Source organism: Lontra canadensis, unplaced genomic scaffold, assembly GCF_010015895.1.
Source record: "Lontra canadensis isolate GAN:19392208 unplaced genomic scaffold, GSC_riverotter_1.0 scaffold186, whole genome shotgun sequence".
In the NCBI taxonomy this organism is placed as follows: domain Eukaryota; kingdom Metazoa; phylum Chordata; class Mammalia; order Carnivora; family Mustelidae; genus Lontra; species Lontra canadensis.
In genome coordinates this window covers 61,588-83,472 of record NW_022631180.1, presented here as the reverse complement: position 1 = coordinate 83,472, position 21,885 = coordinate 61,588, and the positions used below count along the sequence as shown (strand labels likewise).

The 21,885-nt window shown below is 43.6% G+C and overlaps 2 protein-coding genes across 9 annotated transcripts; both read right to left on the bottom strand.

Annotated features, from left to right (window-relative positions):
• Positions 1 to 1,584: 1,584 nt before the first annotated feature.
• RPP21 (ribonuclease P/MRP subunit p21) lies at positions 1,585 to 7,109 on the bottom strand. 4 transcript variants are annotated; one of them, XM_032847183.1, is made up of 6 exons: positions 6,993 to 7,109; positions 6,816 to 6,916; positions 6,639 to 6,721; positions 5,772 to 5,897; positions 3,153 to 3,230; positions 1,585 to 1,810 (listed from the first exon to the last, which is right to left on the bottom strand). In XM_032847183.1, exons 1-6 carry the CDS (start codon positions 7,047 to 7,049, stop codon positions 1,686 to 1,688), a joined length of 570 nt encoding a protein of 189 aa, XP_032703074.1. In that variant the 5' UTR covers positions 7,050 to 7,109; the 3' UTR covers positions 1,585 to 1,685. The 4 variants fall into 4 exon arrangements, with proteins under 4 accessions (XP_032703074.1, XP_032703075.1, XP_032703077.1 ...); XM_032847184.1 differs by lacking the exon at positions 1,585 to 1,810 and having other exon boundaries at positions 2,922 to 3,230; XM_032847186.1 differs by lacking the exons at positions 1,585 to 1,810; positions 3,153 to 3,230 and adding an exon at positions 5,487 to 5,629 and having other exon boundaries at positions 5,765 to 5,897.
• On the bottom strand, positions 7,029 to 21,872 carry LOC116860876 (E3 ubiquitin-protein ligase TRIM39). 5 transcript variants are annotated; one of them, XM_032847182.1, is made up of 9 exons: positions 21,083 to 21,572; positions 19,129 to 19,588; positions 17,990 to 18,085; positions 12,834 to 13,064; positions 11,634 to 11,656; positions 10,945 to 11,060; positions 10,064 to 10,248; positions 9,698 to 9,765; positions 7,029 to 7,134 (listed from the first exon to the last, which is right to left on the bottom strand). In XM_032847182.1, exons 2-9 carry the CDS (start codon positions 19,579 to 19,581, stop codon positions 7,113 to 7,115), a joined length of 1,194 nt encoding a protein of 397 aa, XP_032703073.1. In that variant the 5' UTR covers positions 19,582 to 19,588; positions 21,083 to 21,572; the 3' UTR covers positions 7,029 to 7,112. The 5 variants fall into 5 exon arrangements, with proteins under 5 accessions (XP_032703073.1, XP_032703070.1, XP_032703069.1 ...); XM_032847179.1 differs by having other exon boundaries at positions 9,698 to 10,248; positions 21,083 to 21,594; XM_032847178.1 differs by lacking the exon at positions 7,029 to 7,134 and adding an exon at positions 21,779 to 21,851 and having other exon boundaries at positions 9,115 to 10,248; positions 21,083 to 21,132.
• Positions 21,873 to 21,885: the final 13 nt, after the last annotated feature.

Sequence of the window (21,885 nt, the reverse complement as noted above, 5' to 3'; positions counted from 1 at the left end):
ACGCCCCCCACTCTTTAGCGATCCCTCACAGAAAAGCAGTCAGTCACCCTTGTCTTCCTGGTTTCCGTCTGAACTCTGTGTTCACTCCACCTGTGACTGACCATTTTTAGCTCAGGAAAGTGACCCAGTTTCAAGTCTCCAAACTTTATGGGCTCCTGTGATGTGGACCTGAGTCATTCCTGGTAGGGGATTGGTGGAGAGGGAGGGAAGTCTCTCCAGGCTTCTGCCTTGTACTAGGCCCCTACCTGGAGTGCAAGTGTAAAGCCTTTTGTGGTTTATGGCAAAATCGAGCAGAAAGTTGGCACCTGGACTCCCTGTGTTCAGCCTGCTTCCTTGCTCTGATGCCTGGGAACCCTGTAGCACTCAGGCACCTCTGTTCTTCTTGTGACCCCAGGGATCCTGAGACCATGCTGTCCCACCTGAAATCTACCCCACTTTGCCACCTAAGCACCTTTAAGCCAGGGACATCCTCCACTGTAGCAGACTTTAAGTTGTTCTGATTTTGCATGCCACTGCTTATAATACTCTGTGGTAGACTCTTTAGGCAGGCCCCCTTCCCTCTGCAGTATCCTCTGACAAATATATTGTCCCTGATTCACATCTCCCATCACCTACCTTCCAAAAAGTGGTTTCTTTTCTTTTCTAAAAATATTTTTATTTCTGAGAGAGAGAGAGAGAGAGAGAAAGAAAGAACACAAGCAGGGGGAGCAGCAGGCAGAGGGAGAACTAGGATCCCCGCTGAGCAAGGAGTCCGATGCTGGACTCAATCTCAGGACCCTGGAATCATGGCCTTGATGTGGTTTTAGAGTATAGGTGAGGTTTGGTGGGGTGGGGTCCAGAGCCAATAACCAAGAAAGAATTCCTGAGATGTCTTTGGTGCAAAAGGGTGGTTCTTTTATTTTGTTTTCTTTCTTTCTTTTTTTTTTTTAAAGATTTTATTCATTTATTTGACAGATAGAGATCACAAGTAGGCAGAGAGGCAGGCAGAGAGAGAGGAGGAAGCAGGCTCCCTGCTGAGCAGAGAGCCCAACACGGGGCTCGATCCCAGGACCCTGGGATCATGACCCAAGCCGAAGGGAGAGGCTTTAACCCACTGAGCCACCCAGGTGCCCCAAGGGTGGTTCTTTTAAAGCACAGGGACCTGTGGGCAGAAAGAGCAGCAATCGGGTCATGAGGAATGACCCATTATATACTTTCAAGTTGGGAGGGGGTTAGGGATAGTAAATCTCTAAGGAATTTTGGAAGCAAGGTTTCCAGGATTCTGAAGGGGCTAGCTATTTCTGGGAAAAGGTCATTTATTATTGTCTAATAAAACCTTGGACATGAAACCCTTCAGATGTATATCGGTGGGCCATATACTTGGGGAATGATTGCCAATACGTATCTTGGGGAGTAGAAATAAAGGAAATTTCCAAAGGAATTTTTATATGTTAAAGTAGACTTACAGGATTCTTGGGGGAGCAGGGCTATGATTGTTTTTTGCCCTTAGGAAAGTTTTGACATCCAGGTAGTTGAGTCCCTAGAGGAATGTCACTGTCTATTTTCAAGGACTTGTCAATGGGCTGCAGATAGCAAGGAAATTCAATAATTTTTCTTCCACCTTTGTTTCCCACATCAATTTCTATCATTTAATAATATGTCCTGAGGATTGCTCCATATTACTACATGCAGGTCTTTTTCATTTTTTACAGCTGCATAGTGTTGTTGTCGTCTGGACGTACTAGTTTATTTGGTCTCGTACTGATGGACATTGTGTCATTTCCAGTGTTACAACAAATAATGCCAAAATGAATGTGCTCATGCATGTTCACTGTGGAAATATATACTGAGTAGATTATTAGAAATGAAGTTTCTGAGTCTAAGGGTGATTAATAGATGTAATTTTCTTAGATGGTACTAAATTCTATTCCACAGGGATTCTATTAAACATTTTGCCCTCCAATCAGCAATGCTATGGTGGGACCATTTCTCTACAACACTACTAACAGCTGCTTTGACAAACTTTGGCACTTTTGTCACTCTGATCAATGTTATGCCAGTAAAATGATATCTCAAATCTCTGGGGGAAAGACAGGCTTTTAAATTAATGGTATTAGAACAACTGGATAGCCTCTGGGAAAAGATAAAATTAGAGCCACACTTCACATCACACACTAGACTAAGCCCCAATAAATCAGAAATTTAAACATAAATAATGAACCATATAAGTACTAAAAGAACACACTGATAATATCTAGAACTTGTGGGTTGGGAAGACCTTTCTAATTATGATTCATTTAGAACAGAGAATAAAAGAAAATACTAACAAACGTGATTATAAGATATTAAAAATACATGTTTATTTACTTATTTGAGAGGGAGATAGCACAAGCAGGTGGAGTAGCAGGCAGTGGGGAGGGAGAAGCAGGCTCCCTGCTCTCTTGATCCCAGGAGCCCAGGATCCTGACCTGACCAGAAGGCAGATGCACAACTGAGTCACCGGGCACCCCAGGAGACTCTTAACTATAGGAAACAAACTGAGAACTGCTGGGGGGGGGGGGAGGGTTGGCAGGATATGGGGTAACTGGATGATGGGCATTAAGGGGGGCACTTGATGTAATGAGCACTAGGTCTTATATGCAACTGATGAATCACTAAACTCTACCTCTGAAACTAATGATATGCTATATACTTTGTTTTTGTTTTGGCTTTTTAAGAACTTTTTTTTTTTTTTTAAATTTTTTATTTATTTATTTGACAGACAGAGATCACATGTAGGCAGAGAGGCAGGCAGAGAGAGAGAGACGAGGAAGCAGGCTTCCCGCCAAGCAGAGAGCCCGATGCGGGGCTCGATCCCAGGACACCAGGATCGTGACCTGAGCTGAAGGCAGAGGCTTTAACCCACTGAGCCACCCAGGCGCCCCTTTAAGAACATTTTTATTTAAATTCTAGTTTAAGGGCGCAATATTGGTTTCAGGAGTAGAATTCAGTTATTCATCACTTATATACAACACCCAGCACAAAGGGTACACATTTTGAATTACTAAATTGTTTAGAAACATTAAGGAAAGCCATTGCATACTAGGATTTGATTTCCTGCTTTATTCAGAGTCCATATATTTTGCATATATTAACAACTATCTTATTATGATATAAGTAAAAATGAGAAGTACCTGGCCTGCTCAGTCTGAGCAGCATGTGACTCTTGATCTTGGGGTTGTAAGATCGAGTCCCATGTTCTGTGTAGATTACTTGAAAATAAAAAATCTTTTTTTTTTTTTTTTTTTTTTTAAGATTTTGAGAGAGAGCAGAGCTCGAGAAAGAGCATGAGTGTGTGGGTGGTTAGGGAGAGGGAGAGGCAGACTCCTTATGGAGCAGGGACTCCGACCCAGGGCTCAATTCCAGGACCCTGGGATCATGACCTGAGTGAGTCAAAGGCAGATGCTTAACTGCCTAACCAACTGCGCCACCCAGGCAACCCAAAAATAAAAAAATCTAAAAAAAAAAAAAAAAAAAGAAAAGTAAACATGAAGGACAGAGGTTAGGAAGGAGGAATAGGAATATTCTCTCTAGTTAGAGGAACCTATACTGATAAAAACATAACAGATGAATGAACCCCAAACTCCTAAGTGAACTGTATTCCACATTATTTCATCTATTTTCCTAATTGGGACATTATTCTCAGTCACCCACATGAGAGGTATCACTGTTATGATTTAGCCACAAAATCAAAACTCCCACGTTCCCCTATTACCATCCCACTGTGGCATGTTCAATCATGTGCAACCACAGCACACTTAAACTTAGCCAAAAATCAGAACTAGTGTTCAAGAGCCAATGAACTCAGAAATGAGATTCATGGGCGCAGCCAAGGAATATGAGCTGAAGACAAAAAGGGTCCAGCTCTACCCTAAACCAGGTAGACATTATCTCCAGAAATAAGTGATAAAGTACTCAGAAACATTTAGTTACTTGTGCACTAATTACTATTTTCCCTGCACATAATTTATTGACATATGAAGCAATCAGTGGAGACACTGTATCAGGGATGAAAGCAAAATAAAGATGTAAATTTCCACATTAGTGGACCCCAGGGAATGAATGAATCTCCCAGTATTCATGCCCCATTGTAGCCCCTTCCCTGTAGAATCTGGGCTTGGGTTACATGACTTGCTTTGTCAAGGGGACATTAGCAAATGTGAGGAATACAGAGGCTTGATAAGTACTTGTAACTTGGAGCTTGTCCTCTTGAAATGCTCTCTGTGAAGCCAGAGAGCATGTAAGAGGTTCAATCACCCTGAGAAAGCCATGCTGTGAGGACCTGAAAACCAGCTATGTAGTGAGGCCACACTGAAAAGCAATGAGGTGCCAGACATGCAAAAGAAACTTCTTGGGTCTTCCAGATCAGGTGCCACAACCACTAGCCAAATGCAGCTGAGTGATTCCAGCTGATGCCATACGGAACAGAGGAAACTACCCAGCAAAGCTCTCAGATAGCTTAGTCCACAGAATCATTGTTTTTTGAAGCCACATTATGCAGTGACCTTTGTGCAGCAGTAAATAAGTACAATACAGGATTTATAAGAGAAAGGAAGGAAAAAAAAACCTGCATTCTGGGAAGAGTGAATTTTATTTTTATGTTTGAGGTAAATTGATTAGCTGAAACCTAGCAAATAGGTCAGTCTGAAACTCTATCTTTGAGTAAGTTTCCTAGGGATAATAAATAAAATAATTTTGTTGTTTACTCATTCTCAAGAAAACCCTGAGGGTTTACCTATGGGGCATACTTGTGTAGTGTCCACTAGTGTCCTTTCATTAGCACCTTTGACCTTGTTAGTTCAAATTTGTACAATTTCTCTTATTCGGATTTTATAGAAGATGACTGAGAGATTGGGAAAGGCTGAGTGAGCCGGGAGGATCTGAAGCCACTCTGACCCTCTAAACTTTTTTCCTTGTTTAAAAACAACAGCAGGGGCACCTGGGTGGTGCAGTTAAGCATCTGCCCTTAGCTCAAGTCATGATCCCAGAGTCCTGGGATTGAGCCCCAAGTTGGGCTCCCTGCTCAGCAGGGAGTCTGCTTGTCCCTCTCTCTCTGCTCCTGTCCCCCACTCCCACTTGTGCTCTCTTGCTCTCTAATAAAGAACTTAAAAACAATAAAAACATTGCCAGTGGCATCAGTAGTCGGTCTAGCCCTTTAGTCAACAGTGAGGGCTACCTGAATAAAAAATGCTCTATGAAGTCTCAAACTCTTACAGACAACCCTGAATCGTGAGTTCCAAATGTGGCACTGTACAGAGGAAGCAGGGATGAAGGAGCACTGGGGTCAGGGCCCTGGAAATGGAAGCTGCTTGGTGGGGTCAAGTGGTCTATGGAAATCAGGATCTCCCTGAATGGTAGGAATATGAGCATGGGTAAAGGCAGAGAGGTTAGCCAGTGACAGAAAAATACAAACTAAAGTAAGAGAAAAACAGAATGAAGAGCTGAAATACTCACAGAAGCACACAAAGTGAAACAGAACTATTTTTATTTATTTGAAAGATAGGGTGAATCCATCACTGGTGACCAGAGCTCTGAGGCTACACTTTCTCCTCAGGGAGGTGGGCTGGAATGGGGTGGGCTGCGTTTGGCAGGGACTGTGGTGGTTTGAGATCTGGGTAGATGAGAATTTTTTTTTCAGATTGTAGCACCTCTCACAGCAATCCAGAATCTACCTGTGTGTCCTTTCAGCTCTTTGTCCCCCATCACCCCTGTCTTCCTGGGGCATCCCCAATTTTTCTCTACAAACCTCTCACCTGCCTGGCTCCCCAGCTGGGCCTCAGGCCGGTCTCCCCAGAGTAGATGATCAGGATCATTGAGGAAACGTTGGCTGCGTTGGCATGTTAGGCAAGTCTGTACCGTCCAGCGCTGTCCCCTGCAGCCTGGATGAAAGGGGGGGGGGGAGTGCCCAGGTTTAGGAGAAGAAAAGGTCTCCTGCACCCAGTTTTGCCTCCACTGTTTCTCAGTAGTAATTTGAACACTCCCCAACTTTGAATACAAATTAGAGGTGTCTTAGCCCTGCTTAAAGTCTGTCAATTTCTTGGTATCCCTTAAGATAAAGTCCAGACTCCTTAATTTGGAAGAGGATCTGCCCTGTTTCCTTCTCCAGCCTTATATGTTGGCCTTGTCCACCCCAAACTCCAGGTTCCTGGACTCTAGTCTCCTTGACAGCACCACAAGCGCTCTTGTTTCAGAGTCCTCACACTTGCCTGAATTTCCATTTCTCACTTCTTTTGCCTATCAGTAAGGTAAGTTAGCATTTTAGTTCCTCAAGCAAAGCATTTTACTACACTATCTTGTTTCTTAGTATGTCCTATCAGACTGTAATTTCAGTGAGAATAATGGATCTTGTACAATACTTGACACATCTTAGAAAAATATTTGGTAAATGAATCAATGAATGGTGATGTGAATCCTGTCCTCCACCATGCAAAAATGGGGAGGGGGGTTACCTCTTACAGCAACATCATTTCCCTACTGCCCAGCCTTTCCTTAGTAGGTCCAAGTGAATTTAGCAATTCAACCCAGAGCTTGAAAAAGCCGGAAGCTCTAAATTTCACGCCAGACGCCATCTAAAGCGAGCCCACTGGTGCTCCTCATTCACCCCCATTAGGGGCACTCACGTCTCTGGCGCTGGGTGCAGGTGAGGCCCGGGATGAGGAGGGAAGAGCAGCCACGACAGAGGGTCCTCTTCACCGAGGGGTCCCTGCGGACGGAGTGGGATGGTGGTCCGAAGGCCAGCGTTCCCTCTCCCATTCTTCCCGCGTCCCGCCCGCAGCTAGATTCCCTGAGCGTCTCACCGCCGCAAGACCAGCCGCTTTGCAATGGTCCTCTCCGTATAACAATAAAACCTCGCCAGCGCCTGGTTCATGGGGTCCTGTGCAAGGACACAGTGGGCGGCCTGGAGGAAGGAAACCATTACTTCGTGGCCAGCCACACCCGACCGCCTCCCCGTACGTCACCAGACGCGGACTCACCTGGTACAAGAAGCTGAGCCTCTGGAAGGCCTCGCGGTCCTTAACCGGCCCAGCCATCTGCGCCGCGCGAGGGCCTCACGCACGACGGTCTGCCGGTCCCGCCCTTCCGATAGCCCCGCTTCAGGCGCCCGCGCACGGCCTCCTGGGAAGTGTAGTTCCTGGGCCGGTGAGCCTCTCTCCGCGATCCTTACTTTGGCGCCACCCTGCGGCCTCACGGACTCCAGTTGTTCGTAAACCCATACCCACCCCTGCAACCCAAGTCCAGGGTCCCTTTCTGAGTTTTGGCTTCCTTCTAGTCTTCCTCAAGCCCATGATCAGTTATCCTAGGTAGGAAAGTCACTGCTCACTAGAACAGGAGAGGATCTTAAACTGCAAAACATTTTTAGGACAGAAGACTGGTTTCTTTATGCAGATAGGTTGGGGAGATGGTTATGTGCAATTTATACCCAGCTAGAACTTCTGCCCTACTCTCCCGAAGCCAAAGGCAGATGCCTGAAAGATCTACAGATTGAAGGAACAGAAGTTATACATTCAAAGAAAGCACTGGTACCAGTGGGAGTGAAATTGGAAGGATCACCGGGGTGATCAAGAGAGAGAAGCAGAGCTTATTACCATTCTTTTCCACTGAACAACAACAACAACAACAACAACAACATAACAAAAAAAACCACTTCCTATTATGCAGTGCTGGAGACACAGTAGGTGATCTAGTTAACTTCTCATCTTAGGTACTGGAGCACAGAAACTTTTGACATCTCCTGCCCCTGAAACTCTCCCCTCTCCCACCTCCCCTATTCCAATCATATACTTCACATCCCTTATTCTGACCTCTGTCTCCTGTTTGTTCTGTTTGACATCCTGTGTTTACTTCTGCCTCATAATGACCACCAGTTCCTGATGTCGGAAGTAGAGGGATGTGAGCTGGAGTGGCAGAACATGAATGAACCTTGGGATAGGGAGAGGGCAACATTAGGCCAGGAGAGTAAGGCCTCTCTCCCTTCTCAAACCCTGTCAGGCCACGCAGGAAACCAGGCCTCCAGCTCAGAAAAAATGGCCAAAACCTCCTCTGGGATTAATTTCACAAGGATCTCTAAATGTTTAAAATGTAGACATCCAGGCCCACCCCAGACCTTGATCAATCACTGAGGGCAAACCCCAGGATCACGCATTCTTAACACCAGTGATTCTTAAACATCAACACAAGGCCATTTTCAAATTACCACACAACACAGAGATCACTTCAGTGGATCCTTTGTTCCATATTATGTTTTACCAACCAAAGCATCTTGCCACAAAGAACCACAGTCAAGGCACAAAGGTAAGAGGAGAGTTTGGACAAAGTCCTGTTGAGGTGGTAGGAGGAACTGAAACACCCTCAATAAACTGCAGTTTCTTGTCCCAATCTTCTGTGAACCCTTCATCACCCAAATAGCAGATATTCCAAATCGTTTTAGTTTGGTTTGGCATGCATTGCTTTAACCTTTTTTGACAACATATGTACCCTACAAGTTGTTTATTTTGGCCTAATGTTAAAATGATTTACATTCTCTGATAGGGGAAATGGCAAAAGGTGAAGGATGGCAACAAATAAGCAAAAGACTGGCTCCTGTGAACACTAGTTCCAGGCCATATGCACACAGGCTAAAGGAAATTGCCTATCTGACCCTTCCCTCTATATACCCTCTCTTCTACCCTGTCCTCAGAGTGAGAAAGACTCCATTTCCTTTCTCCCTTTTTGGCTTGGACACCTTAGCCAAGGAGTAAGGTTGACAACTAAGGAGCAGCTATACTTAGTAACATCCTTTAAGGCCAGGGCTTTAGATAGAAAAACCTTTCTCTTTCCTCTAATACCTGACTGTTCTTTCCAGGTTCCCTTGGGAAAGCAGTGAAGGGTAGATACGTCTTGAGGGAGATACCTCATCTCTGCAGGAGAAAGGTGACTGACTGACATTTTGGAGACAACCAACTCTAAGGAGGCAGGCACTAAGCCAGCTTTGCTGAAGGCTGAGGCAGGGACCCGAGTTCTCCTCTCCTTTCTTCTCACACTCTCCTCCCCACAGTCCTACCTCTGGCCAATCCTAATGGCAACTTACTCTGGGAATGGAAGACCAAGGAAACCCCTTCATTAGTTGCTAGGAATCTGTTCCTTTAGCCCCTTTCCCGACTTTCTTTCTAATCTTGATGCTCAATCTCTGCCCTCAAAAAAAACAAAACTCCTTAACTTCTAGACCCATAAGAGCAACTATCATTCATCTTTATTTTAGTCTACGGGTACACAGACCCCTCTGACCTTCCTCAAGAAATAGGACCATTCTGGGTCAAACAACCCCCTAAAAGGATGTACAGGGGTTTCTTTTCCTCTTCTGGTTTTGAGCAAGTCAGACCCTCCCATAGCCTTTCTGTTTCCGGAAATGCCTCTCCTTCCTTCCCAACCTATCCATGTGCAATAGAAAACCTGATGGACTTCAGGGAAGTCAACCCCTGGGAACTAGCTCCCCACCCTGAGAGGAGGGAGACGCAACTGTGCTCTCATCCCAGACCAGTCCTATCTACTCCTCCATATAAACCATTCTAGAAACCAAGGTGCTTCTCCTAGACAGTGCAGGACTGGAACCAGGTAGACACAAAGACGTTCCAGCAGGTCACAGGAAGGAAGGCCCATAGCTCTTGACCCTGACTCACCCCAATTATTACCACATCCCTACCTGTCACTCCCAATCTGTTGGGGGCCTGATGGTAAGTGGTGCAGCATTCTTCCGACCAGCCCGGATGCCTGGATAGAAGAGGGGCCAAAGTTTCTCAGTAAAAGTATCAGTAAAAGTGTAGATATGAGAGCGGTCTGTGACATTGTAAAAAGAGAGCGTGCCAGCCTCATAGTCTAGGAATATGCCCACCCGCTTGGGTTTCACCTTGATGTGCAAAGGGGTAAAAGGCGTGGTGGTGGCTGCATATTTGTCCCCATTCCACAGCCGCACCCGCCAGTAGCCAGTCTCAGGGAGTGGAGTCAGCTCGCCCTTTCGGCTCACGGAGTCCCGGCACACGCCCACTGCCCAGTGGGTCTTATCACCCACCTCCACCTCCCAGTAGTGTCGGCCTGAGGTGAAGCCCTCAGTAGCCAGGACACAAGGGTAGAAGGTGAACCGCCGTGGTGTGTCAGGGAGATCCCGGAGTCTTGTCTCCACAAACTTGACGCTCTTACGATCTTCTGACAGGACTAGGTTAGGGTGAGCAGTCTCTGGGTCCAGGGTCACATCCGCTGGCGGGAGAAGCCAGAGTGGGGAGCTAGATGAGGATGGGAATAGCTAAATGCCCCTGCCTCACTCTTCCAGCCTGCCTTTACAGAGCCTGCTTCCTTAAAGATCCCCAGAACACCATGGTTTGGTTAACTTTCTCAATCCATGGTGTCACCTAAGGGAAAGGAGGGAACAATGGCTTCCCTTCTCACCCTGGCCCTAAAGTATACAGTTAATGATCTCTTGATTCTGCAAGGGCTGATTTTAGGGTCCTGCCTGATCCCTTCTCCATCATCCTATGACATCATCTCACTATGTGAAGAAGCACAAATCACAGTCTAAGGGCCAGAAAGAACAGAAAATGTTAAGAAGGATAACAGCAAGACAGCATTATGGTCTAGGGATAGGGTGACCATTTATCTGGAATAGTCCTGGTTCATGACTATTTTCTCTGAGTAAGTATTAATGATACTCCCTTTCACTCTCAAGGGGGGACAAGTTTAGCATATTATTTAACCTCTCTGGGTGCCTATTTAGAAAAGTGTGGGCCTAAGAATAGATGACACCTAACCCTGTTACTCACAGTGAAATTGAAAGCCAGGTGAAGGGATGGGCACAAAAAGTGACAGATGGGATAAGTGAAGCCCAGATAAAGTGGGATCTAAAGACTTTCTTCTTTGCTAATTCCCTCTGCTAGTTTACTTTTGGGAACAACTCACCAATTAGCTGTTTAAGGATTTTCCTTAGGGCAAAGTACTGTCGGGGGAAATTGCTGAAGTTCTTTTCCAGCTCTATAGACACTGAAGTCACCTCCATGGTCTTCACCTTCTCACATCTAGGAGGGATAGGGAGATAGGGGAAGAAAGGGCAGGGTCAGGGGAAGCTCCATCTGAGTATGAAGATATTCTCTTTAGGGAGAAACTAAAGTTCTCCATCCTCCCACTTTCTCCCTCCTCTCTGAAGACAAGTACTCACTTACTGCTTTCTTTTGCCAATCTATGGAGAACCATATGGCCCCTGGACAAAGCCTTATTTTAAGAATGAGTCTCAGAACTTTCTGGAGGTATGGCTATATTTCATGCAAGTAGTAATCACTCTCTCTTCTCTCTCAGCCCCTTCCTTTGTCTGTCCTGTTTGGACACATTTCCACCCACAGGCACAGGGAGAATCTGGTTCTACATTCCCTTGGAATTTTCCTTACCAGGTTAGTCCTGATGCTCAAAGGGGAAAAGGTAATGGACTATTACTCCCAATGATTTCCTCTATAACTGGCTTCATGGATGCAATGAACCTTCTCCCACATCCTACCCGGACTCTGCGTGACTTTCCTTCTCCCTTAACCTTTTACTGTACTCCTGGTCTCTAAGCCAAGACCTAACTCACTCAAAGAGATGCAAGAATCACTTACTTTTCCAGGGTACTTTTGACATCCTAGAGGGAAGGAGAAAAGAAAGCAATATTGGTCCTGGTAGTCAAGGGTCCTATAGGCAAAAGGTTCCCCCCCCCTTCCCCAAAGTCCTAGATCTGTACAATAAGAATAGGGCAAACTGAGCATCACAATGCAAGGGGAAGAGCTCCAGAGGGATCTGAGTACATCTCTTGCAACCTGATCCCCATTTTCAACTTTTGGTTAGCATTAAGCTTGGTAATTTATATCACTTCCAAATGGTTTCTTGTGTCTTTGTCTTGCTCCTTAAGGACACTGGAGCTCAATGCAAAGGACAGGGATTGTGTCTGCTCTTTACTCTGTCCCCCAAGTACCAACCACACACCTGTCTCCTTGAGGATCAGTACAGACTGGTGGCATAGGAATGAAATACACTTTCCTGTTGTTGTTTGTTATCCCCATCTGGTACTGGTTAATAAACATTAATAACTGTGTGCCAATCCTGATTTGTGAATACTTGGGGTCCAGAAGACAAAGAAGAGAAATCTCTGCCCCCCCGAGGATTTCCCAGTTTAATGTGGAAGGCAGAACACACATACATGAAAGGACACAAGAATAAGTACCAAGCAATACATAACATGCAGATAAATGTACAACGAAGCCTCACTGATCCAAATGCTGGTAATCTGATCTCTAAAATAAGAGACATATTTCCTACAGGCTTGCTAACACCATTCATCTGCTTAAAAGAACAAATTATTTCAAACATTTAAAGGCATTATTTACATTTCAAAAGTAATATATTATTTATACATAATTTCAAGTGTCCTTCAAACTAGGTTTGAAATTGTTTTTTAGCAGTAGGTAAATCAAGTTCCAGGACCTTAAAGTAATGGCAACTACTACATTTACATAATTCTTAATGTGTAGTTTTTTTCACTAATTCAGACTTGATTTCCCTTCTTTCAAAGGGAATTTTTTTCTTTGGTACAAATTAAGCACATAATTGTTCACAAGACATAAGAACACAGAAATGATTAGAAGGGGATGGGAGAAATCAGAGAAGCCTTTCTATAGAAAAAGATCCTTTGAGAATGTCTGGAATAAAGAACTGGATTAGAGAAGAAGAGCAGAAGAGTGAGCATCCCAGGTTGACAGAATGGCCTGTGCAAAGCTATACTGCACTTGACCTGAGGGGCTATGCAGGGGCAAAGGTCGAACCTTAAGCATCTCGAAGCCCGATTGTAAGCACTTGCCCTCCACCTCAGCAGCCAAGTGGGCCAGGTCCCGGCGCTTGTCTCCAAGGTGAGCAGCATTTTCTCTGAGGCGCTGTAGAATGTCTTGTTCTTCCTCCTCTAGTCGTGAAAGCAACATCTGTTGCTCTTCATCCAGCCGCCTATGAAGCTCTTCAAATTCCTTTAAGATCTGTTGCCGGCGACACTCCACGAGTCTCTGAGAAAAGAGGGAAGGTGTTATATTTAGCAGGACCAGTGGAGCCTTTCCCTACCTACCATGTGTATGAATTAACACAGACTTCCAGTGTCATTGGAAATAGCTTAACAGGATACTCATGTTTCTCTCCATTGAAATCTCCTTCTGTAAGTAATGGCTCCATCCCCATTGTCACCCTTACTGATTATTCGGGAATGAAGACCACTGGGGAAATTTTAAAAAATCAGTGTTTAAAAATTTTTTAATTTTCTTGGGCCACCTGGGTGGCTCAGTGGATTAAGCCTCTGCCTTTGGATCAGGTCATGATCTCTCAGGGTCTTGGGATCGAGCCCCGAATCGGGCTCTCTGCTGGGCGGGGTGCCTGCTTCCCCTCTTTCTCTGCCTGCCTCTCTGCCTACTTGTGATCTCTCTCTCTCTGTGTCAAATAAATAAATAAAATCTTTTAAAAAATTTAATTTTCTTTATTAACTTCTAAAAAAGCTGTACTTCTATGGTTTAGTGAGAAGAAAAAGCAAGATGTAAGAACTCAATAATATAATGGCATCTACTATTATGGATACAAGCTATATCTGTTAGTCCCAACTCTAAAGTTCTAGCTAATACAATTTATCAAGAAAAGGATAGAAATAAGTATTGGAAAGTTAGAGATAAGATGGTCATCATTTGTATATTGCTAGACATCTACCCTCTAAAAACCAGAGAACCAACTGGAAAAGTATCAGAATCAGTAAGATTTTAGCAATGGGTTGTTACAAAATATATACAGTTGACTATTGAACAAAACAGTCTGTGAAGGTCCATTATATATATACACAGATTTTTTTCCCCATAAATAGGTTGTATAAAGGTATTTTTTCCCTTATGATTTTCTTAATAACATTTCCTTTTTCTAGCTCACTTTATTGTGAGAATACAGTATATAATACAAATAACATATAAAATAGATGTTAATCACTGTTTATGTCATCTCTAATGCTTCTGGTCAACAGTAAGGTATTAAGAGTTAAGTTTTTCAATGATGTGGATGGAACTACAGGGTATTATGCTAAGTGAAATAAGTCAGTCAGAGAAAGACAAATATCATATCATTTCATTCATATGTGGAATTTAAGAAACAAAACAGGAGCATAGGAGAAGGGAAGGAAAAATAAAATAAGATGAAACCAGAGAGGAAGACAAACCATAAGAGACTCTTAATCATAGGAAATAAACTGAGGGTTGCTGGAAGGGAGGTGGGTGGGGGAATGGGGTAACTGCGTGATGGGCATTAAGGAGGGCATGTGATGTGAAGAGCACTGGGTGTTATATGCAACTGATGAGTCACTAAACTCTACTTCTGAAACTAAAAAAAAAAAAAGAGTTAAGTTTTTGGGGAGTTGAAAGTTATATGCAGATTTTCCTCTGCACTGCTAATCTTGTTCAAGGGTCAACTGTATATTGATTTCAGCAACAAACCCGTTAAATAGTTTCAAGTCACTTCAGAGAACTGACAGTTCCCATCCCAGGATTAGGTTCCAGAGTTTGTGAATTAGTTGTTGAAATTTGAAACATGTTTTCTCTCAGCTACCACACAAAATTAAATCTCTAATCTTCCTGAAATTTGATAATATAGGCCTAAAACACCAGCCATAATACTTTCTGAAAGTTATCACTTAGCATGTCCTTCCTTCTGTACTTCCACTGCAACAAATGATCTGCCCAGATGGGAGTCTCCAAGTGTCATATGACTGATGAGGAAAAGTAAACCCAAGAGCGAAGTAAAAGAGGAGCAGAGACAGGGACTCTGGAAATAAAAAGTAGGTAGGGACTAAAAGGCAGGGCTGAGGGTGAATAGAGAGGGGCTGCAAAGCCAGTGTGGGTCTTAGAAGCTCAGCGTTTCTGGATTTCAAGCTAGTTCTCAGCAGAGGCTGGCTAGCTCCAGTTCTGGAGCTGCTGCTGCTTGCCATTTCACTGGTGGCTCCTCAGGTGCACAGTGGAACAAAATATACTCTTAAAACATTTACCCTGTGAAAATTATAAAAGGAAAACTCACTAAAATGAAGGTAGGATGCCAGCAGGGGGAGCTCAACTGCTGGTCAGTTGTAGACCCAACCAGAAGAGATGTACCTTGTAAGTCCATAATATCTTACCACCCCAACAGGAGGAAGAAAGGTTTGTTTTTTGCAGGGCAACAAGCCCAGCCAGTGACAAACTGTCACAACCCAGTCAATGAAAAGTCCCTATACTCTGAACTCCCAGTTTACTTCAAGGACTCTTCGTTTATAAGAGTCCCTCCTAAATACCCCCTTTCCTCTTTAGAAGAGTGGTCCTCTCCTTTGTTCTCTAGACTTGCCTATGGCTTTGCCTTAGTTTGCTTGTCCTGAATTGCAATTCTCTGCTATTCCTGAATAATCTCACTGATGCAGGTAAAATAACTGAATTTTATTTCTTAACCCCTAAGTAAAACACAACTTTTTTCTTGGTGTGTGTGCACACGTGTGTGTTAGTATATGTTGAGAGGTGATGTATGGGTAGAATTTAGGATTCATACCTGTGGTAAATAGGAAGCAAAGGGCTGTCTTTTATATAATTCCATAATCCCTTCTCTTTTTTCCCACTCTATATATGTAGGGCACTGGTTCTTAATGAGGATGTTACTTCCCACTAGAGATATTTTGGAAACAAGGGGCATTTTTTTGTTTGCCATAACTGGGGGTACTCTAGTAAGGCTGCTAACATGCCAGTATGTGAGATAACTCTGCAACATGCACTGTCCTGCACTATTTTCTATGTTCTGCTATATATTTAAAAACATAAGCCTGGACTTGAATGTCATTTTATACATAAACAGAGTAATTTGTACCGTTTTAATATACCCGAATTTTTTAGAAATGGCTGAATAAAACTAAGACTGTATTTTTTCTTAGAACTTTACCAAAAGTTACTTATTTTGAAAAATTATGTCACGAAGAGCTAAGCTGCTTGTGGTGCTTGACAACATTACTATGCAATTATTTCAGTCTGAATTTGTATATGTGGCATTGTTGATGATGTCACATATAGGTACAAGGATAAAACTACATTTGGTGTCTTTCAGGGTAGCTGTGCCCAAATACTTATATATCAGATTTTATTTAAATCACTTTCCTTTATGTTGTATGTGTGTGTATGTATTTGGGCATAAGTCTCTTTTTAAAATTACACAGATAAGTTATTTTATCTTTAACTTTCACTTCAGCATCATTAATTACTAATTATTTATGTTTAAAAGGGGCACTGGGCCTGAATTTGGAAGTAGGGATGAGGGAGAGGTAGGAAGGAGAATTCAAATGGTCACAAAAGGAATGTTGGTGGTAGTTTCAGAGACCACTGAATTTTCAAAAACACCACAGTTCCGTTCAAAAAAATTTTTTATTCCCCTCTTTATCCTTTACCTTTAAGAAGGTGATCAACAGGAACAGGAAAGTTAATGACTGGGAATAAGCTTCGTTTTCACATATTTTAAGTTTCTCAGGAGCCCTCCAAAAGAACAAAGAACTTTTTTTTAAAGTTCACCTTTGCAATCAAAATTAGTTAAAATTTTAAAAAATTCAAATGCTTGCTTTATTCAAATATATAAAGGACTAAGGTAATACTTAGTAATACTTAATCATATTTGCTTTCTGTCAAAATGTTGTCATTGTTAAAAAATTAGTGTCTCTACTATTTTCAAACTTGTGTTTAATTTCTGGTGATCCCAGAATCTCAATTCCAAAAACTCATTATTTCTTCTGGAAGCTTTTAATGAGGTCAAATTTCTATGTTGTCTTCTTATGAATTTGCAACTGTGCTTTTTGTGCCATGTCATTATATATTTTCTCCACTTGACTATAAGCTCAAGCAGGACAGGGACTATTTTTGATCATCACTGTTCCGAAGTATCAGAATTTGGCCTATACTGGAAGCTTAGTACATACTTATTGATTCATGCAGAGCTAGTATCCCTGATTTTGTCACATATTGGCTGTGTGATTTGGACTAAATAGTTATTCAAGTTTTGTTTCCTCCTGTGATAACTGAGGATAATAATACCTACTTTACTAAGTTCATTTTTGTTAACGATGACCTTCAGGATCCCCTTTCCTTTGTGTTATAGCTCCTCTAGGTCCCACATGTTCATTGGCCTGAACTCTTAAAACTCTAACCTGGGCAGAACCTTAAAATCGAATGTAACCCTGTAAGTTTGGAATGGCATGGCATCCAATGAATTCATACATGGAACTCAATAAATAGTTATTACTCCCACTATTAAGAATTGTTCACTGTCCAATAGAACAAGACAGATAGCACAATATCATGCTACAAATGTGGTAATGCTATGAAGAAGAAGCAAAATTATATGCAAATTAAGAAAGTTAATTTCTGAAGGGTCAAGGAAGGTTGCATAGGAAGTGGCTTTTATCTTACCTGAAGGATAGATAGGATCCTATAGATGTAGGATGGAGAGCAACAGTCTAGGAATGAATTAACATCATCTAACATACCAGAACTTACTTAAGAGAATGTGGTCCTAAAGTCACTGGGTAGTTCTGGGAGCTCTTTGTCTGTTTCTTCCTTCTTTCTCCCCAGAGAACCTTCCAAATTCTTCTCTCCTCAATCCCTCTAAGAAACCCCTATTCCTGTTCTCTCCTTGATTTACAAGAAAAAAGGAGACCAACGGGCATGAACTCCCTCAACTTGCCACATGTAAGATGTTCTGTCTGTCCTTCCTTCACTTCCTACCTCTTTCTCTTCAGTACTTAATTCACGAAAAATAATTTCAGTACAATGTATAATGACAAAGAAGCCTAATAAAATACCATTATTTTTGAGAGAACAGCATTTTTTGAATGAATCAGACCTGGTGGATTAAATAAAGTGTGGTTAACTGCCTGCAGAGCAGCCCAAATAGAATCACCTGCCTTTACCTTGAGCTCTCCAGGCTTCTTCTCCTCAGAGGACTTGCAGCGGGTGATCTCCTGCAGCTTCTGCTCCAGGGGCTCCAGGCACTTCTGCAATTTTTCCTGAGGGTGGAAGTGGGAGAGGGGGCATTTGGGGTTGGCTGGCACATCCTACATTCAGAGGTTAACTCACTTATTTTAAACCCATTTATTTGCTTCCTACCCATCTCATCACCTCTTGATCCCACTTCCTTCCTTGCCTGTCATTTGGGGTGTCAATTTCTGGTCCCTCCTCCTGCCACCAGCCTGTCCCCATCATATTCCTTGCTCACCAAACTTTCCTCTCACTGAATCTCACAGTTGTCCAGCTGTCACCAACTCCATGTCTTTCCCCAATCCTATCATTTTCTTACTCAAGTGGCTGCCTTTTATGGTCAAAGTGACTTTCTGTATTCTGGTATCCTTCTTTACACTTGTCCTGCTATCCAACACAAACCATCTACAAATATAATAAAGTCTTTATTACTTATACTGTATACTACTTTAAATCTTGTGTCCAAGATTTTATTAACATAATTAAAAAAATACTTGGTCAGTGCTAAGATGTTAAAATCTTTAGTTCTTATTACATGAACATTTACCCTGTGTCCCAACAGTAATTAAATCAGATACCACATTATCTATTATCTAGGCAGATACAAATGGCAGACAAGTTCAGCTTAGTCTGGTGGGGGATCAGCCTAACGAATGTTATCTATTCCCACTACCAATGGGAATATAAGGAACATTCTGAGTAGGGGGACAGAATGAAGAAATCAAACCACTTTTCAGTTCTTCCTAAATTTGATCATCTCCAAGTGGTTTCATTAATTTATAAAAAATGATACATTGTAAGACCACACAAACCAATATTCCACGTAAGACTCAAATGATGTTAGGAAAAGTCAGAAAGCAATTTTGAGGCACTGCTCAAAACTTGTCATGCTTGAGGATAACTGATCAGATGTACTGTGTGCCCTCTGTGTATGTAGCTCTGAGGGGACTAGAGAGTAAGGACCAGATACAGTCTTGCCCTCAGGAGCTTAGGATTCTCTACCCAGGGAGTCTCCCATCCTCTGTACTCCTCCCTCTTGCCCCACATTGGTGTCATGTGTCTGGTTCCCCACCTTGTACTCCTGTGTGGCATCATCCAGTGGCACGACGGTATGGGCCCGGTGGGTGTGGGAAATTGCACATATCAAACATACAGCCTCCTGGTCCTCATAGCAAAAGAGGCTGAGGGCCTCATGGTGCTGGGGGCAGAGGCTTTCATCTCGGATCTTCCGCTTGACAGCCTGGAGCTGCTTGGCTATTTCCACCATACTGCCTAGTTGTCGATTAGGCCGGAGACTGCGGTAGCGGGATGTCTTTCGACAGACAGGACAAGGGAAGTCCCTCTCTAGGTCCTCCCACCAGCGCGTGATGCAAGCTTTGCAGAAGTTGTGCCCACACTCAATGATGACAGGCTCCTTCAGATACTCCAGGCACACAGAGCAACTAGCTTCCACCTGTAAGTTCTCCAGTGCCGCAGCTGTGGAGGCTGCAGAGGCCCCAGCATCTAAGAGACTTGTCTCTGCCATTATTTAACTTAGGGATGGAAAGGGGGCAGAGAAAGATAAATATTAGTTGGAAGTTTAGTTTTTTGGTATCCCTGGCCTGACATTTACTCCCATGATAAATCCTAACTCTGGTTAGTCCTATTTTGGTATTTTACTCTTCCCTTCCACTAGATTCAACTTTTTTTTTTTTTTTTTTTAAAGTAGGCTCCATGCTCAGCGTGGAGTCAAACACAGGGCCTGAACGCAGGACCCTGAGACCTGAACCAAGGTCAGGAGTTGGACACCTAACTGACTGAGCTATCCAGGCACCCCTCACCCTCGTTTTTGCTTGTTTCCAAAACCTGTGACTCCCAGCCACCAATCTATTTTTTTTTTTCCTCCTCAACACAGACACCCAACACCCATCTCTTTTGTCTTTACCTCTGCTTTTTCATTAGAGGCTTCCTTCAATCCTACCCCAGCATACTTCTCCTGATCCAGACTTATCCCACATGTGTCTTAAAACCAGACCAATGTATCCCTGGTTTGACATGTTTTTCTAATAGACGAGAAAGGGGCTTGGGAAACTGAAAGGTGCTATAAAAGTCAAAGTATTACTTAAGATTTCTTAAGTATATTTTAAGGTTTAATATGACAGAAGAATTTTATTACAATAGCTCCTTGAAGCACAAGCTTCTCTGCCACTGTTCTCTCACTCTTTCAAAGGGTGAAAAAAGGAATAAGTTAGGCAAGAGTAACAAGCTCTTCTTTTCAGGAAATTTGAAATTACTCTTTATTAGACTAGTCTAGAGAAAGTGTGCCTCTTGGAGTGAAATGATTCACACAACATCCCATATCTTTGTGTGCACTTGGATATTTGGAACTGCTGAAGAGTGATAAATAGGTGGCAACTACACTAAAGAGTATATTAGTAAATACTTCTTGAAAAAATATACTTCTTGGAAAGAGGGCTGAGGAAGTCTTTTCTAAATATTCAGCAGTGATTGGAGTCTTTTGAAATAGCCACTGAAAACTAATTCCTTGGAGGTACTGTACCTCCAACTAATAGGTTCCAGAGTGGTTGGGAATTAGAGAAAGAAAAGTAAAGAGTCAATCAAAGTCTTCCTCAAGTGAAGGCTCAAAATACTGGAAATGCATCAAAGGGATTTATAAAGCAGAAGGCTGGTCCCCCACTCCTTCCTTGAAAATCACCACTTTTATCCATGAAATAGTTGATTTCTCTATCTACCCCCTCTTCCCCTCCACACCAAGAGACCCAACAGGAGAAAGGAAATTTAGTAGGTCTAAGTGCTAAGAGAAGAGTGGCCATGTAATGAGTTGGGTTAACAATGATTATTGTATATACTGATGGCACACATGAAAAGTGTTTTAATTTGGAATAGGAACTGATAACTTATTTGGACCTGAACTCTTCCCTCAACCAGGAGAGAAGTTCAGTCAGATGATTCTTCTTTTCCGAAGGGAAATCAACTTCAACTAGTGAACCTGCCCCCTTCTTCTAGAAATTAGGCACTCTCCTCACCTGGGGTGAGTTGTACTGTACGCAGAGTTAGGGACCAGGATGGATCTAGACTGGCAAATAAGTGGTGTGAAAGAGAAATGGAGAAAAGGTTAGGAAAGCAGAGAGAGGACTTGAAGTTACAACCCAGAGTGAGGTGTCTCTGGGTTGGTCATTTCGTTCCCTCTATTCCTAGTGTCTCAGTAGAAGGGCAAACTTCAGGGACATCCTTATTTTGTTTCTACCACTGTCTGGGGTCCCACCTTGCGACCCTTTCCTGAGCGTCGTCCACAACTCAGTCCCACCCTCGTCTCCATCTTCTCTCGCCAGATCTGGCGTAAAGGGATTGGAGAGGGGGAAAGGAAACGTAGTGGTTGACAGGGAGGGAGGAATGCGTGTCCAGGTGAGGAGGATGTGTGACGTGAAGGTGGGATGCCTGCCGCTATGACGCAGCCGAGGCCCGCGGTGACGGAGTCAGAGTTTCACCCGGGGAGGTGAGCGGCAGCGGGACGGGGGAACGGCGGGGTAGCCAAGCAACGCCGGACGCGCTGACGTCGCCGGGGCGGCAAAACGTCCGCCCGGGCCCGAGGCGGGCGGAGGCAGCTGTGGTTACGTGCGGGGGGCCGGTGACGCAGTCGCGGGGCGCTGGGACGCGGCGTGCGGAGCCGGCCGGCAGGGACAGGCCCCAAGGCCCGGGCGCGGCGGCGGGACAGCACCTACCTTCCCGGCTTCAGGTCCGGGAGTGCGGGGCGCGGAGCCGCCGGAGCGCTGCCTCCCTCCTTCCTCCTCCCCCCGCCCCCGCCCCGCAGCGCGACACACAATACTCG

Excerpts from the sequence above, each read along its gene's own strand:
- RPP21 (XM_032847183.1), bottom strand. The coding sequence starts at position 7,049 with ATGGCTGGGCCGGTTAAGGACCGCGAGGCCTTCCAGAGGCTCAGCTTC. Across the intron at positions 5,898-6,638 it reads CTGCACCCAGCGCCAGAGAC|GCTGCAGGGGACAGCGCTGG; the intron begins GTGAGTGCCCCT and ends CCTTTCATCCAG. Across the intron at positions 1,811-3,152 it reads GCTCAGACTGAGCAGGCCAG|TGAACATGCATGAGCACATT; the intron begins GTACTTCTCATT and ends ATATTTCCACAG.
- LOC116860876 (XM_032847177.1), bottom strand. The coding sequence starts at position 19,581 with ATGGCAGAGACAAGTCTCTTAGATGCTGGGGCCTCTGCAGCCTCCACA. Across the intron at positions 13,065-17,989 it reads AGAAGCCTGGAGAGCTCAAG|AGACTCGTGGAGTGTCGCCG; the intron begins GTAAAGGCAGGT and ends CTCTTTTCTCAG. Across the intron at positions 11,657-12,833 it reads CGGGCTTCGAGATGCTTAAG|GATGTCAAAAGTACCCTGGA; the intron begins GTTCGACCTTTG and ends CCTTCCCTCTAG.